A 17,185-nucleotide genomic window follows, 5' to 3' on the forward strand; every position below is an offset into this window, starting at 1 on the left:
AAGGAGGCACACATAGCCTAGAGTCTCCTGACTGAGTAACTGTCCCCTTGGTGGCGTTGGCCTCCTTGGCTCACAAGTCCACAGCGGACCCTTCCTTTGGCAAGATAGCTGTATCAGCCCCACTTACTTCCGTCCAAAGTTGCTTCCCTTTCCTTTTGACTAATTTTCCTGTCTCTTTTTCTCTGCTGCCAGCCTGTCCTTTCTCCAGTGCTGTGGACAGAGTCTTATTCTCACGTGTCATTTTGCCCTCAGAAGGCTCCAGCACTTTTTAATGTTCTTGTGGGTCCAGGTTCTAAATGGCTTTCCATACCATCCTTCCCCAGGAGATGTTCCTGGTTGAGCCCATGGCTCCTCTCACATGGGCAGTTTTTGTTCAGGGCTATATGACCAAGATAAAAACAAAAAACAAAACCAAACCGCCTGTCTTCACCTCCAGGTGTTTTTTTGAGAACCTTCCTTCTGTGGAAGTTCCCTCTCTCTTCTCCATTTTTGCCTTTGCTCTCCCACTTTGAGTAAGAATCTGCTTCTTCCAAACCCTCAGAGGTCTCTGGACTTAATCTAGCAACCTCATCATTGTCTGGGACCATTCCTGGATTAAATTCTGGGTGTTTCACTTTCTAGACCAACTCTGTATGAGAGGAAGGCCCTGTGCCTCTGTTTCCTTTTCTGTAAAATGGGAGCGATGCTGCCGAGTCAGTCATTGCTCTGTGCCAAGACCAGGGTACCACTTGCACACGCTCTGCTCCTACTCCCTCCGCTTTTTTTTTTTTTTTTTAACTCCACTTTTATTCTACTGTGCCCCTGATGCAGGCTTGCTCCTCCCTCTGGACCCGGGTGCAGCCTCTCCATAGGTCTCCTGCCTGCCACAGCTGCCCATTCCGCCCTTCCTCCCACACAGACACTCTATACCTCATCTGATAGTTTGGCGATAATAGGAACATATGATGAACAGTCAGAATCTTATATAAGTGCAAGGGGTACAGTTACTTTTGACGTGATGCATTCTGCATTGTGTTTTAAATATCTTCTCACTAGGTACCTCATAAAGCCAGCTGCCTGAGGTGGTAGGCACGTGTTGTAACCATGGGCATGTCTTCTCTCTCACCAGGAACTGAAGCTCTCATCCCATGAAGAGGCCTTGTCCTTTGTGTCCCTGGTAGACGGCTACTTCCGGCTCACAGCAGATGCCCATCATTACCTCTGCACCGATGTGGCTCCCCCGTTGATCGTCCACAACATACAGAATGGTTGTCATGGTCCAATCTGGTTGGTTCTGGCACCTTTTCAGTTGCCCTTGGTGTGAAGAGAACCACGTTGTAGTGATGGGGGTGTGTGGCCTCCTCAGACAGGTGTCATCACTTGGTGAGGTGGGGGCTGCTTGAGCATGTTTAGGACTTGGTGCCTTCTTTCCCATCCCTGCTGTCCACTGGTCAGGACTTCCTGTCATCACTTTCCTTGGTTCATGCCACAGACCCTTCCTTCTTTCGCTTCAGTTTCCTCATGGTTTAACCCCCTCACTTCTCCACAGCTGACCAAGAAATGCTATACTTCCTAACCCTTTGCTGTGCCAGACATACAGATAGGACACGGGTGCCAATTTCACTGTAGTCAGCTTGTCCTAAAGGGCCAGATAAATGGTGGGAACAGTGGGGTGACCACACCTTAGAGCTGGAAGGGGCTTTGGTGGACATCTTGTCCCACCTGCATCTCAGGCCTAGTAGCCCTTACTCAGATAACTCTGGTGATGGAGTACTTCGTACTGCATGAGGCAGCCAGTGAGTTATAGCTCTAATAGTTAGAGGCAAACGTACTGTTCTGCTGGGGAGTTGGAAGTTTGCCTCTCTCTAACTTCCTACTCATTTGACTTCTGCCATTTGAAGCTGAGGGGATCTGGTGTACTTCAGTTTACATGGGACTATTCTTTTTTTTTTTTTTAATAATTTTTTATTATACTATGTTAGTCACCATACAGTACATCCCTAGTTTTTGATGTAAAGTTCCATGATTCATTACTTGCATATAACGCCCAGTGCTCCATGCAATACATGCCCTCCTTAATACCCATCACCGGCCTATCCCATTCCCCCACCCCCCTCGCCTCTGAAGCCCTCAGTTTGTTTCTTTCTTTAGAAGAAAACAGCTGCTGTATTTCTTCTGAGTGTCTTTTCCCAAACCAGAATATATCTGGGGAAGCATCTCTTCAGCTGCCTTCCTCATGATAGGTTCCCACTGTCTTCCCTCTGCCTGTTACTCTTGGACAGCTAGTTCATTCGTGGGTGACTCCTGGCTTTGAGAGGCTCGCAGACTCACCGGGGGGGGGGTAGATAGACACACAAAGAAATGCAGAGCAGGCTGCTAAGCATTATAGTAAAGCACATCCGTCAAATACCCCAGCCACAGTTAGGCTTCAGCCCTGGCCCTTGTGCCTCCCTTGGCCTAGAATGCTCTTCCTCTGGAATGTATGCAGCCCCCACTTCCTTTAGATGTCACTCTGATACCACCTTATCGGTGAAGTCTTCCCTGACCACCTTCTGTGAAGTGACAACACCTCTTCCTCCTCCACACCCCACACTTCCTGGCTCCTTCACCCTGCTTTAGTTTTCTTCAGTGGCATTTATTACCTCCTGACTCGCTTTATTTCCGTGTCCGTTTGTTTCCTGCCTGTCTAGCCTTGCTGTCCAGAATATGAGCTGCATAGTGGCAGAGGGCACCGTGTGCTTTGCTCACTGCTTTTCCTCAGCACCTGTGGCAGGGCCTGGCACCTACCAGAGGCACTCCATAAATATTTGCTGAGTTGGTGAATGTTTTGTGTTCTGTGGGAGGCTGAAACTCACTGCTTCCTCTGAGTAGGGAGCATTCAGATCAGATTAAATTTTGAAGAATCAATGAAGGTTGACAGGTCTTAAAGAGGGAAGAAGGCCTCCCACGTGAGGGGTCATCATGTGCAAAGGCATGAAGTTGTTCCAGATCATGGAGCGGTTGGTCTCTGCCTTTCTTACACATGATGACGATGTCGGTCCTCTCTCACTGACTCTTAGTGAGTGCCGCTCACGAGATATGTGGTGACTTCACTTGTAGATTTATTTAGTGATTGTTCACTGCCCTCTGTGCGCCAGGACTGATTGAGTGTAAGACAGGCATATTCCCTATTAATATCTTTCTAATTCTTGTTTTTTTATTCAGTGTTAATTATTCAGTTACTTATTTACTGAGTAGCTACTATGAGCCAAGGGTGCGCTGGCTACTGGGGGATACAGCAGTGAACAGAATAACCCCAAATTTGTGCTCTCCTGAGGTTCATGTTCTAGTTGGGCTGCCTAGGGATGGTGGGGAGGGGTCCCATTCTATGGCGGGCACTCTGTGATGGGCAGCTCCGCATCACCTCTTCGGGGATATCTCCTGCCACAAGAGGGAGACCACGTGTGTGGGGAAGTCAGGGACAAGCAGGGCTCAGTGCCTTGCTCAGCGGGCGGGTCCTCTTCTAGACCTTGGAGACTTGATGTGTCTTAAGTCTTCTTGGCATCTCGGCTTGCCCCTTAGACAGGACTTCAGGACCCAGGATGGGTAATGTGATGGGGCTGTAGGACTTGAGCCAGCTCAGAGACGTGGATATCCCCTGGGTTTTAGAGTGTTCTCATTGGTATGAGCTCTTTCTCCCTTTCCCTTTCTCTCCCTCTAGCACAGAATATGCCATCAATAAGTTGCGGCAAGAAGGAAGCGAGGAGGGGATGTATGTGCTGAGGTGGAGCTGTACCGACTTTGACAATATCCTCATGACTGTCACCTGCTTTGAAAAATCTGAGGTCAGTCAGGAAGTATCTTGGTCAGTCAGGCCAAGTCTTAACGCCACAGGGTGTTCAATGTAGCCAGCCCAGGAGCTGCTCCAAAGAGGGCCACACTGGAGCCTACAGGTAGAGAAGCGTGGGTTTCTGAGAAAATCCCTGGCAGTTCTGACCAGGACAACCCCACTCTTCAAAAGGAAACTTCTAGAGCAGCCAGACCCCAAATATTTCTGCCCTTTCTTCTCTCAGGAGACCCATGGCAGGGGTCCATGTGGCTCTGGAAGGTAGAGTGTGGCCAGAAAACCAGTTCACACCAAACATTTGTCAAGTTTAATGCACTTGTTGGGAGTGGTCGATTTTACACTCAGTAAATCACAGACCCAGAGCGGTGTCTGATCTGTGGCACTCACTGGTGCACACCAGTGCCAAGAAGGCTGGCTCGACAACCTGACCTAACACAGATCTCCCCACATAGTAGCTTCAGACATTTTAACAGACGACTTGCTATCCCCTGTTTGACAAGTGGAGATGACTCTATTTAGTGGCTCTAGTGTAGCTGGAAGCCAGGAATGATGTGAGAGATAACCCTGAAAACAAAGATAGAAGCCAGAATTATTGACCTTACCTCACTAGACTGCAATACTGCCTTTGTCATTCATGCAATTTTTTTAAATACAGGAAATGGAATATTTTAAAAGACAATGAGTTTTACAGAATTAGTACAGACAAATACACTAGTGTTGACTGGGTTAGCATGAACTGGGAGAACTGGGTGGCAGGGGGAGGCAGGGGAGCTGCAAGGTGGAGGTCAGCACATGAGCATGCCATAGACCTCAGATGGGATGGAAGGAAAAGTACTGGGGAGCCCCTGGGGACCTTGACTCCGTCAAGGGTGGGAAAAGGAACTGGCAGAAGGAACCCAGCACTGCCAAGTGTCCTGGGCAAAGTGTCTAGGTGCCACTGCCCACATGGGGGTGTTCGTGCACAGCAAGGCCTCACGGCTGGTACGGACACAGCGGGTCAGAGCTTGTCAGGTTTGTTCCTGGGCAGCATGCCTGTCTTCTGCTTTCATCAGTCCTTGAAGGAAATTTAATGTTTTGAACATGGATGGGTACAGGAGACAGCCCAACCGCATTCTGAGGTGGGATGGGCTTACGGTGTACCAGGAATGTCAGTGACTCAGTAGCCTGGCCCGCCTGGGGTCGGATTACCTGGGGAAGCAGGATCATAGCCATGATTACTCCTGCTGTTCATTTCAGCTCACCAGATGTTGTGCTGAACACTTTACCTACATGTCCTCATGTAAATCTTGTACTGACCCTGTGAGGTAGGTGGTATTATCCCAATTGTACAGATGAATAAACCAAGGCATCGAGATCTTAAATATCTTGTTCTGGTCTACACCATAAGTGGATCTTTCTGACCCTCATCCTTAATCACTGAAATATTTGTCTCTGTACAAAAAGTGCCCGTGAAGGAAAGCCTCTGCTTATACTTCCTCTCTGTGGTGCCATAGAACCCTGAAAATAGACCAGACCGCCGCCCGCCGCCTCCAGGGTGGTTCTCCTCAAATAGACGGACGGCCTGGAAGGGCTCAGTTTGAGAGACTTCCTGGATAAATATTGTTATAGTAATCATTATTCCGTGCATCATAATATTTGCACATCTTTATAAAGTGCTTGCCAAGTTTTTGCTATGTCGTGTAAGTATAGCAGTCCTGTGAGGTTGGTTCTCCCGTGGGCTTCATCTTACAGATTTAAAACGGCGCGATGCTATCGTAGAAGTCGCTGCTCGGTTATGCTTCCTCCCTAATGGTCACGCCTTTGATCGGTGTCGTCTTCTGGATTTATTTGTTTGTTTACTTGTTTATAATACATTTTTACTTTCGAATAATTATAGATTTACAGAAGTGTTTCAGAGATGGAGTTCTAGATTCCTTTTACCCAGCTTCTCCTGTTGTTAACAGATTACTTACCCATGGTGCATTTACTTGACCCATTTAAAACAGTTTGTTTCTGGTCATTTTCCCGAATGGCAGGTGCTGGGTGGCCAGAAACAGTTCAAGAACTTTCAGATCGAGGTGCAGAAAGGCCGCTACAGCCTGCACGGCTCGGACCGCAGCTTCCCCAGCCTGGGGGACCTGATGAGCCACCTCAAGAAGCAGATCCTGCGCACGGACAACATCAGTTTCGTGCTGAAGCGCTGCTGCCAGCCCAAGCCCCGAGGTCAGTGTCCCTGGGCCACAGCCAGGCCCTGTCCCCTCAGGGCCCCCCCACCTCAGCTCCTTGGTGATACTCCAAGACACCTGTCAACCAAAAGATGCTGCTCGGTCAAAAGAAAGTGGCCCCTCCCCACAGGTTCTAGGTGTCTTTCATTTTTTCTTGTTACAAGTCCGTCCTCGACTCCAATCCCGGTCCTCAAGTGTCCGTGTTTTCTACTGAATAAAACATATACCTGTTCTTAGCAGCTCAGGTTTCAGGAAGAGCTAGGCTTAGGATTAGGAAATAGAAGCTTACTACTTTCCTCTTTAAGATAAAATGTCTTGAGAGTTCCCCTGCGAGTGGTTTATTATCTGAGAAATGTTCCTGGCACATCTTCTGTGGGCCAAGAACTATGGTGAATGCAAAGCATCAGAAATGCCTGGCACCCAGTCGCTGCTCTCCAAGGGTTTTCAGTCTCACACAGAAAATGTCCCAGGGAAACGAGGCCACTGCATATGTGATGCTGTTTCATCAACACCTATATGTTACAGCTCAGACTTGCAGAGACGGGGATGGTCAAAAATCCCTGAGCCGTGGCATGGAAGACTGCAGGGAGGAGGCGGATCTTGGGCAGTGAGCGAGGGCTTACCCGTTAGATGAGGGCATTTCCTGCTGAGCATGTGCAGGGGCTGCAGAGAAGCCCGGGCTGAAGGGCTAATGTGTCTGGTGAAGTTAGAAAGAAGGGCAGGTGAGTTTGGGAGAGGAGAGATTTGGGTCAGAGGAGGCCTTGGGTGCCACGCCAGAGAGTTGCAGTGCCAAACCATGGGAGGATCAGGTTGTAAAATGGATGGGAGGGGCGAGGAGCCCGGCTGTTGTTTTCGAAGCCCCATGGGTAGGGTCACTGACGTCCTGCAGGTGGATTCATCACCTCTTAGAACGTGAGAACTGCAAGGACAGTTAGGCATCGCCTGGTCAAATGCCACATCTTACAGATGAGACAGCCGAGTCCTGGAGAAGTGAAGTGGGTCTCACTGAGGGTCAGGGCAGAAGGGGTTTGAGTGCCAGTCTACCCCAGATGGTTTTTTGACATTCGCCTACTGCAAGGTGCTGCCTGCATGGGTCAGATCCTTCCGTGAGAAGAGGTCAGGCCTCAAAGAAGGGGGGGCAGCACAGTCGTTCTGAGGCCCCCCAAGTATGGTGGAAGATACTCTGAGGAGTCTCTTTGTCTGAGATGCATCTGGTTCTTTTAAGGGAATTTGTGAGCCTTTATGTCAGGGTGGGCAGAGGAAGCAACACCAGGACAAAAAAAGGCCTGGGTTCTTGATGTTTGAATCATTTTTTGGCCTCCCAGCAAGGGGCTGCCACCGCACTCGGTGAAAGAGGAAGGACTTATTTCTTGTTGATCAGATAGGGTTTCCTGCCAGCTTTGGGGGTAACTGCAGCCTTTGTTTTCATGCTTGAAGATGTTCCGCAAGGGTAAAAACACATCTGCCACTTGGCCCTGAGACCTCAGAGTGAGGTAAAACCTTAAAGCCCAACAACCCTATTTACTCACATCATCTCTCCTAACAGATATTAGGAGCAGTTTTTACTTTCCTTGGGATCTGTGGTCTCTGGGTAAGGTTGAGGAGATAGAAGCAGCCACGGGTAGCAGGGACTGGTGGCAGACAGGAGATGGAGACATGATTTCTTCGCTGGAATTAGCTGTGGGGGGTCTCTGGTGTCGATGCCATTTCTACTGGTCCAGATCTGGGAGCCAGTAGCGGTGGCAGGGGAAGCACAGGAACAAATTGAACCCCTCTCTCGTGGCTTCTGATGAGGCTCCTGGAACTCTACACCAAATGTGCTTGGTGTCTCTCTTTCCCACTTGACTCTTAGACAGAATCTGGATCTGTCTTAGCACCCTGTGACTCACAGGGTACACCACACCCAGCACGGAGTCCATGTTCACTGATGTCTGTCAGGTGAATAATTACAGCAGTAGCTACTGTATTGGTGAGCACCTACTAATCTTCACTCTCCACGCATATTTGCATTTATTCCATCTGACAATAGCTCCGTAGCTATTATAGAGATGGAGAAATGGAGGCCCAGAGATGGTCAGTGCCTTGCCACTAGTATCAGTAGTAGGTATAATAGTAGTAGCAACAAGTGATGATGATGATGATGATGATGATGATGATGATGATGATGATGGTGGCACCTGCGGCGGTGGCGATGGCGGCTACCATGCTTACACTTTAGCAGACCCTGTTTGAGGGTCTTGCATGTCTGAGTCATTTAACTTTCAGAACAAGCCAGAGTGTGTTGTAATCCCCATTATACTTGCCTAGGTAGTTAGAGGGACGAGTGGGGAACCGAACTCAAGTCTCCTGACTCCAGCTCTGGTACTCTTTCCCGTACATCCCATCATACTCTGTGAAGGTGTAGGGGCAGCCATTAGCCTGAGGCTTGGCGGTGGGAAGAGGAGGAATGAGTCCTATGTATGAGGCTTGCTTCTGTGGGCCATCAGAAGCCCTCTGTCTTCCTTCCACCACCTGCAAATTAGAGAAGTGGTAAAATCATGAAAATTAAGACGGTCATTTGGGGTTCCTCACTGTTTCTGCCCTCCCAACTTCAAGGCCCTGATGGCCCCACTCCAACCTGGGTTTCTCACTTGAAAATGCAACTGAGAAACTCCTCATGGAATAAGGAAAAGCAGGTGGCCACTCAGAGTGGATGTGACAGTAAAGCAAGTCCACATCTCTTTTGGTGCTCAGCCCACTGCCCCTCTCCCAAGTCTGAGGGTGGCTGTGGCAAGAAGGGGATAGCGACCCAGCAGGACTCCCTGGCCCAGTTGTCACTGACCCTCCCACGTCCTTGGCTGTGGAGTGGAGCCAGGGACTTGGTTTCGGCACCCTTTGGCTCTGACACTGAGAACTTCTGTCTTCTTGCCAACCAGCTGGTACAAGGATGATGGTGCTGACCAAGGTGTAATACTGGTCTTAACTACAATGGCTGCCAGTTTTGGGAACACTCCCTGTACACCAGGCACCAGTAAGACCTTCATATGCATTATCTCATTTATCCCTCATAGCAACCTGACGAGGAACACAACTATGTCTCCCATTTTTCTAGTGAGAAAATGGGTTTAACGGCTCCCCCCACTTACACAGTTGACTTCAGTGCCATGCCCACAAATGGTGCCTGTTTTCATCCGCTCTAATTTTCAGAACACCTCCACTGCCCCGACCCTTTGCTGGGGACACCATTCAAGTGGCCCTTTCTTGGTCTTTTCTCCGTTCGGGCAGTCCTGAGTTGCCTGTTTGAGTCTGATTTTATCCAGGTTACAGAGTGGAGTCAGCATAACAGAATGGAGGAGAATAGATAACAGAATGGAGCAGAAAGGGTACCCAGGATATAATAAGGGGAGCCTGTGCCTGAACCCAGTGCCTGGCTCCCAGATTTGTACCGCTCGCTAGGGCTGGGTATGCTATGGGAAGGTATGAGCCTGGAGCCATCCGTGACTGAAGTGTGAGCGCTCAGGACTCACAAGCCGCCTGACCTCAGGCAAGCTGTTTAATCGCTCTGAATCTCTGTTTTCTGACCTATAGAATAAAAAGAAGGATAAAAATACTATGTACCTCATAGAATTGTCATAAGGACAAAGGAATTACTGTGAGGAAAGCTCTTAGGGCAGAGGCTGGCAAAGAGGAGGCAATCAGAAAATGTGGGCTAAAGAAAACAACAAAGAGGAAAACAAGGCCTGCCCTGAAGGGAAGTGAGAATTTGAGAGACCATGTTTGGGTTCCTCAGCCTACTGCAGGCGCCTGGTCCTCAGCAGCTAGGTGGGGTTCTCCTAGGGTCCAGAATCCTCTCACTGCAGTCCGAATGTGGAATGAGCTCTCTCCCCCAACAGGGCATAGCTCGAACTAGCTCCATGATGGGAAGGCACCTTCTGTGGATTGTGAATTCCATGAGCCACCTGTGCTCAGTGTGGCCCAGCAGATTTTGTCAATTGTTTGGTTTGCCTTTTGAATCCATAGAATCTGGGGGCTGGTCTGCTCATAATCTATATACTGAGTTAGAGCCTCCTTGGAGTCAGGCACGACCTTCTCTCTGGGTTACCTGTCCTGTTCTTTTGCATAAGGTCACCCCCTAGACCCAACGGACTGCTTTGTCCTCCCCCTCAGCTCTCGCCCTTCAGCTCACATCCTGATGATGCATTCACACAGCGAACAGATACTTCCTGGGTGCCTACTCCGTACCAGGCTGTGGAGGTAGAGCAGGAAATAAGATAGACACAGTGCTTGCCGGTGGGGAGTTTCTCTTCTCAGAATTAAAAATTTCACTTCCCTAGGCAGACCTTCCCTAAGTTCTGCTATCAGAACAGATCCTGCTGTGTCAACCTCGAGCACCTGGGCCTGGCCTGGAGAGTAGCTGCACAAATTTTAATGGATTGATTATTTGATTAGTTTCAGCTCTGTTATTAGCCTGCAAGCTCCTGGAGGGCCTAAATCAAGTGCTTAGTAAACATTTACTGAACGACTGAACCAACACATGTATAAATATGTGTTCAGCGAGCCCCATGGTTTGGCAGGCATTGCCTGACTGGGATTTTTTTTTTAATAATAATTTTTTATTATGTAATGTTAGTCACCATACAATATATCCTTAGTTTTTGATGTAAAGTTCCATGATTCATTATTTGCATATAACACTCAGTGCACCATGCAATATGTGATTTAGCTGTTGTGGACAATCCTGCTATGAACATTGGGGTGCATATGGCCCTTCTCTTCACTACGTCTGTATCTTGGGGTAAATACCCAGTCTGACTGGGATCTTGAACCTTTGCTACCCTGCTCAGATTTCTTCATTCTCTCCCACAGAGATCTCCAATCTGCTTGTGGCTACTAAGAAAGCCCAAGAGTGGCAGCCTGTCTACCCCATGAGCCAGCTGAGTTTTGACCGGATCCTCAAGAAAGATATTGTGCAGGTGAGTCTTTGCTAAGGTTCCTGGGTCCACCTTGGTCCTGCCTCTCCGCAGCGAATAGTCTGAGGGTTTGGAAGAGTGAAGTCTGGGTTTGGGGAGATCCTATTGGAAAAAAAATAAGGAGCTTTCCTTTCATGGTTAAAGCTGTTCAGCCACCGCCCTGCCATTCTACCCAGCCTTGCCACTGTTCCGCAGAGAGTCTTTCTCTTTGAAGGGAAATGGATTCATCAGGCTTTGTGGGGTTATCTAGGGTTATAGGACCTTCTGTGTGGGTCTTATGTGAATAGAAGGAGTTGGTGAACTTGGTGGGAATGCTGACAGGGCAGCAAGAATCGGGTGTCCATGGGGGACTGCGCTGATGACCCGCATTAACCTACCGCATGCTGTGTGACAAAGCACTACTCAAGTTCAGTTCCTAGGCTTTCTGATGATGCTTCCAGAGGGAGCAAAGCTGGGGGGGGCGGGCAGAATGCAGTAAGGGAGCAGGAGACACACGATGTCAGCCTGCAGGAGAACTGTCTTGAGAAATAGATCCCTTGGACCAGTGTTCCAGCTTGAGAGGCCTTTTGCCCAGAGTCTGCAGCCGTAGGCAGGCCCAGTTTCTCTTGTAGCTGCCTTTGGGCCTTGGCTAGGGGTGTGAGGCCCAGAGCAAATCCCACTTTCTGTTCCATGCCCCCACCCTAGTCCCTGTCCACAGAGCCGCACACCAGGGAGGCTAAGGAGACAACATGCCAGCAGCCGTGGGGCGTAGGAACCGTTGAGTGCCTGGGAGAGATTGCAACACTTGGAAGGTGTTGGAGAGTGAACTGTGGGCTCACATTTATTAGGGAGACTGGTGGAAGGTAGCAGGCAAGGGGTTGGTTTCCTAGTTGACTTTTTTAGGTTAATCCCTAAAATTGTTGGGTAGGGTTTTCAGGGAGTAGAAGCCCACCCCTACAACCACCTCTCACTTCCCTTTGGATACATTCTTCACCGAAGGCCAGTTTGTATTGTCCCTCTGGTGGGGTCAGAGCTGTGGCCAGAGATTAAAATCACCAGAGCAGCAGTGCCCTGGCCTTTTTTCTGTCTAAACTTGGCACTGTCCTTGGGCCCTTCTTTCCTTGCCCTCGAGCCTCTGGGCAGGTCCTAGCCATCTGCTGTGTGCCCAGCGCGCATCTAGCCCCCAGCGGCTGAGCCCACGCACGTGCCAGCCGGGATTGCTGCCCTTGGCAGGCCCACAGCTGGTGGAGGAGCCAGCTCTTGCCTCTTAAGCAGAGAGTCTCATGACTGAGACCTAAGTCCTAAGTAGGGAAACAGAGTGGGATGGGGGCCTGTCAGAGAGGACCGTGCTGCCTCGCCTTGGGAGGACAGGGATGGCTTCCTGGGGAAAGGGGCGTTCAAAGCAAGGTTCCAGACGGTGTGCAGCCAGCACCCAGCAAAGACAGAGGGAGTGGCTTGGAAGGAGGCTGATAGCAAACATGCAGGGGCCTCTGTGGGTTGCTGTGGAATCCTGCTGCCATGACTTGGCCACTGGAATAAGCAGCCCTTCTGGGGAAAAGTAATTATTCTGAAAGCATATGGCTTTTACGGGATGCTCTGGGAACACCACTTCCCATAACCCTGATGAATCGCTTTGTGACAGATGTGGCTTTAATGAATAGTCCCAGGACCTTGCCAGAATATGGGAGACAGGACAGATGCATCGCCACTCTGCTATGACAGATGACAAATGGTGGCATTTGTGCAAATTAATATACCCAATTAACAATTGTATACGTTCCTATAGGGGGCAGGGCTGATTCCAAGGGAACCCATTTTCTGCATTTACAGAGAAGGTCCTGGGATAATAGAATAATAGCACCTCAACTTAAAGATTTCGTGAGATTAACACCAATAGCCTGAGAGTGCCTAAGTTTTATGAATTGCATTTTGATTTCCCAATATTAAGAATGTTTAAATCAGAATTATTAAAGCTTGAACTGGAAGGGTTCTTAGAGACAGGTGATTATATGCAATGATTTCATTTAGTGCTCATTCCACTTATTTGGTGGTGTTATCCCTTTTCCTGTGTGAGGAAACTGAGGGCCTGCCCTTCCAGTCTCTGCCTCTGTCTTCACGCCCCTTCCCCACTGTGGGATTGCTCCGGCAAATCCACATGTAAACGCGTCACAGGTCTTAAAGCTTAGCACGCATGCACGTATATACACACACACTGGGTAGACGGATGGGAGATGAACGAGTACCTGTCTGGAGGGCAACCAAACAGAACACATGAGCTCAGCAGATGGTTTCTGCCCACGATGTGCCAGGCTCTGGACCAAGAGCCTTTACTCTGACCTCTTCACTTGGTTCTAGAGTAGCCTTGGGAGGTGGGTGCTGTGGTTATCCCTGTTTACAGAAAGAACATCTCTGAGTTAACTGGCCAGCGGGCAGTTGAGCCAGCAGGAACAAGCCCCTCTCTTTGTGCCCCAGCCCTTAGTGGAGCCCCGCTGGGGTCCTCTCTGAGTCCGCTTTGGAGGCCAGGGCATGGGCCGATGTCTCTGGAGGCTGGTGGTGGTGCTGCCGGAAGTTTTATGATTGGTCAGGATTATATTTTAGCCACAGGTTGTTTCTGAACGTAGAAGGCAAGGAACCATTTGGGAATTAACTGTCTCCTGGGGCCCAGAGTGTGCCACATTTGTGTTTGGCTAAGTAGCTTTGTGTTTCTTTTGGAGGCCTGACCAGGACGAGGCCCCGGGAGGCTGTGAGCTGTGGAGGCTCTTTTGTCCTTGCCCCACCCCTTCGGGTATGGTACGTTCCCATTAGGGCCTCAGTGCCAGACTTAGGTATCACTGCAGCCCCAGAGAGAAGTCACTCCAACCTCCTGCTTCCTCCTTCAGGGCGAGCACCTCGGGAGAGGCACACGGACACACATCTACTCTGGTACCCTGGTGGATTACAAGGATGACGAAGGAACTGCGGAAGAAAAGAGAATAAAAGTGATCCTCAAAGTCTTAGACCCCAGCCACAGGGACATTTCTCTGGCAAGTGTCTTCCTCATAACCCCGTACCCTCTCCTCCCCCAGTTCTGGAGCCAGTGGAGCACAGTGAGCTAGGAAGAACCTTTGCCTTTGTTTTGGTCTGGTGGTTTTCAAATTTGTCATTTAGTCTGAATTCCTTTCTTCAAACACAGTCTTAGATAAAGCAGGTATGTAAAATAAGTGAAGGAAGATCGAAGACGAAGTGCATTGAGCAGCCTGTCCCCTCCCTGCCTCTCTCACTCTCCTCCCATAGAGGTCCTTGTGGTGGTTCTGAGGAGCCCCAGGACTCTAGCTGAATCTTCTCGAAGTCCCTGATGTAGTCCAGGGCTATCACTTTGCAGTTTAGAAAATTAAAGCCCAGGGGACTAAAAGGACTTACCCAAGACCCATACACTGTTAGAGAGTGATAAAGCCAAGTCTTGACAGAGATCTGATTTTTCATTTATTCTACTACAGTGCCAAACGTTGTTATTTCCTAAACTTTAAAGGAAGAGAAAGTGGTGGATATGAGTATCCGATAGGGGAAATTGTCACCTAGCCTCTACCGCCAGCCTGGCTCTGTATCCTGTTAGGTTTTCTAAACAGATTCCATATCCCAGCCAGATTGGCAATGCCCCTGGGCAATCAAGACCAGGGGAACAGTTTCAGGGCCTGGAATGATGACAGTGGTGAGTGTTCCTGGGACCCATTGACTTTCCTCTCAGTAGAGCTCCTTTGGCATCAGAGCCATGGAGTCTGACCCTTGATATTCCCTTGTCCTGTTCTCCCACAGGCCTTCTTTGAGGCAGCCAGCATGATGAGGCAGGTCTCCCACAAACACATCGTGTACCTCTATGGCGTCTGTGTCCGAGATGTGGAGAGTAAGTGTATTTGCTTTGGAAGGGGAGGTTGGCCTGGCTGGGGAGTGCGGTGCTGTGTTAACGATTTGGGGCCAGTGCCACCTTCACATTGCCTGGGCTTCTTGCCTTTGCTTGCAGTCGAGGAACTTGAGGTACTAAGCAGGTCTCGTGCTTAATAGTGGGTGTGGAATTAAGTCCCATTTGATTTTCACTCATTTCCTGACTGCTACTTGTTGCCAGCTCTGGCTGCAGAGTGTCCTGGACCCAGGAGAGTGGGGTGAGCAAGCTGAGAGAGTGGAAGGTGCTCTGGGCAGGGGCGGGAGCACTCTGGTATTTGCACCTCCCAAGCCAAGTACCAGCTACTAAAGTGGGCTCCCCTCAGAGGATGAGGGAAAATACTGTCCCAGATGTATAGAAGGTTCCAGATGTGGCTACTTTTGTGCTTGTAGATATCATGGTGGAGGAGTTTGTGGAGGGGGGGCCCCTGGATCTCTTCATGCACCGGAAAAGTGATGTCCTCACCACACCATGGAAGTTCAAAGTTGCCAAGCAGCTGGCCAGTGCCCTGAGTTACTTGGTAAGTGTGTTCTGATGTCCATGGTGGTCTCCACCAGGAACCAGAATGCCCTGTAGGGGGTGGCAGGAAGGGGTTTTAGCCAGGCGGGCTGCAGGGGCCCGGGCTCTCTGGTTAAACACAGGTGTGCCTGGTGCTTGCTGAAAAAGGTCATTTGGGGCTGTTCGTGTGCTTGTGTATGAATTCTGTTTCGAGGGAAGTTGTATCACATCAGAGGACTGACTTCTGGAATGCACTGTAGGTAAGGGTGGAAATAGTGTGATACTTGTTGAATGAATGAGTGAAAGTGCTAGCGTCAGCAGCACTTCCCATGGCTCAGCGTTCAGGCGTTACGCAGGTTCTCATGAGTGTCGTTCTCACAAGCCCTACAGGGCCTGCTCCACCATTATCCCCAGGTCCCTAGTGAGGGAGCTGGGGCAAAAGGCCATGATATAATGTGTCTGAGGGACACAGATAACTGGAGCAGAGCTAGGCTGCCTGGCCATGACTGTCACTGGGGAATATAGAGGGGTGACGTGAGGGGCCGGGCTTGGAAACCGAGGGAGTGAGGGGAGGAGGGAAGACAGGCAGCCCCATGGGCAATTTGACTGATTTCACCCTTTTCACTCTACAGGAGGATAAAGACCTGGTCCACGGAAACGTGTGCACGAAAAATCTTCTCCTGGCCCGTGAGGGCATTGACAGCGAGTGCGGCCCGTTCATCAAGCTCAGTGACCCTGGCATCCCCATCACTGTGCTGTCCAGGCAAGGTGTGTCTCCCCTTCCCTCTCACCCCAGTTCCCCTCCCCACCCTTTACTCTTCCATCCTGCCTGCCTTCTCCCTAATTAGGGTCAGGCCAGCCGGGAGAAGGGGGCTAGGGCTCAGGTGTGTTTCCTTTTAAAAAGGACACTTTAGCAGACAGGCTTGGTGCCGCTGCTGTGCCCTGGGGGTAGGGGGGAGGTGTGGCTCTGAGGGACGGCCAGTCCCTGCCCTCAGGGAGCTAACTGAGCTGTCTAGCAGTGGGAGAAACACAACTCACCCAAGGCACCTCTTTGTTCAAGGTGCTGGGGTGGCACAGGGAGACTGTGGGGCCTGGAGGTGGTCCGAGGGGTGTCAGGAGGAGCTGGGTCTCCTTGTTCCTCAGCTGTAGATGGCGAGCAGTTTGGGGAGGCACCCGTATGATTGCTGTGGTCCTGCGTGCTTTGAATGTGGTTATCGTGAGCTGCAGCGCTCCGCAGGAAGGGACAGGCCTAGGAGCTGAGACGCCGAAACCAGCGCTGCCCGGTGCGCTCTGCCTCTTAGCCTCGTATGCCATGTGTGGGACATCAGCACGCCCACGGGCCTGGAGCCCTGGCCTGTGCTGGCTGGCGGTTTCCAGCACTAGGCACAGCGCTCGGCACTTAGACTTTTGCTCTGTAATTCAAAGAATGGGCTGAGTGTGGAAGGGAACAGGGTGAAGACAAGCCTTACAAATAAGACCTAGAATATCCACGCTTCAGAGGGGGAATGGGAAGCATCCGTAGTGCCCGTGCAGTGCTTTTCACCCACCCAGCTTCCCAGTCTGTGCAGCTTCAGTCCTGAATCTCTCAAGGGTCCTGTCCTCAGCCAGCCTCTGAGACACAGACACAGGAGACTCCAGAGCAAGTGAAGAGGCCAGTAAGATGCTTGTGCTTTCAGAGAGAGAGAGAGGCATCATCTAGCTGGGGACAGAGAGCACAAGACTTGGGGAGGCGGGGGCGAGGGGGGGGAGTGTTCTTGGGGCCTTGGAGGTCAGCGAGGTGAGCTTGACTGGGAACGCCCAGCTCAGGAATGGCCCGCCTGCCTCTCTTCCCAGT

General features: G+C 50.3%; 1 protein-coding gene across 6 annotated transcripts in view; it reads left to right on the top strand.

Moving 5' to 3' along the window:
• Positions 1-17,185, top strand: part of JAK1 (Janus kinase 1) — a 156,688-nt gene that overhangs the window by 130,164 nt on the left and 9,339 nt on the right. For all 6 annotated transcript variants that reach the window (XM_048220461.2, XM_048220462.2, XM_044383777.3 and 3 more), the window contains 8 exons: positions 1,109-1,266; positions 3,680-3,803; positions 5,821-6,007; positions 10,855-10,961; positions 13,817-13,960; positions 14,730-14,817; positions 15,246-15,373; positions 15,984-16,119. In XM_048220461.2, coding sequence (XP_048076418.1) covers positions 1,109-1,266; positions 3,680-3,803; positions 5,821-6,007; positions 10,855-10,961; positions 13,817-13,960; positions 14,730-14,817; positions 15,246-15,373; positions 15,984-16,119 — 1,072 coding nt within the window. The remainder of the gene's footprint in view (positions 1-1,108; positions 1,267-3,679; positions 3,804-5,820; positions 6,008-10,854; positions 10,962-13,816; positions 13,961-14,729; positions 14,818-15,245; positions 15,374-15,983; positions 16,120-17,185) is intronic.

Source organism: Ursus arctos, unplaced genomic scaffold (assembly GCF_023065955.2).
Source record: "Ursus arctos isolate Adak ecotype North America unplaced genomic scaffold, UrsArc2.0 scaffold_12, whole genome shotgun sequence".
NCBI classification, from domain to species: Eukaryota; Metazoa; Chordata; class Mammalia; order Carnivora; family Ursidae; genus Ursus; species Ursus arctos.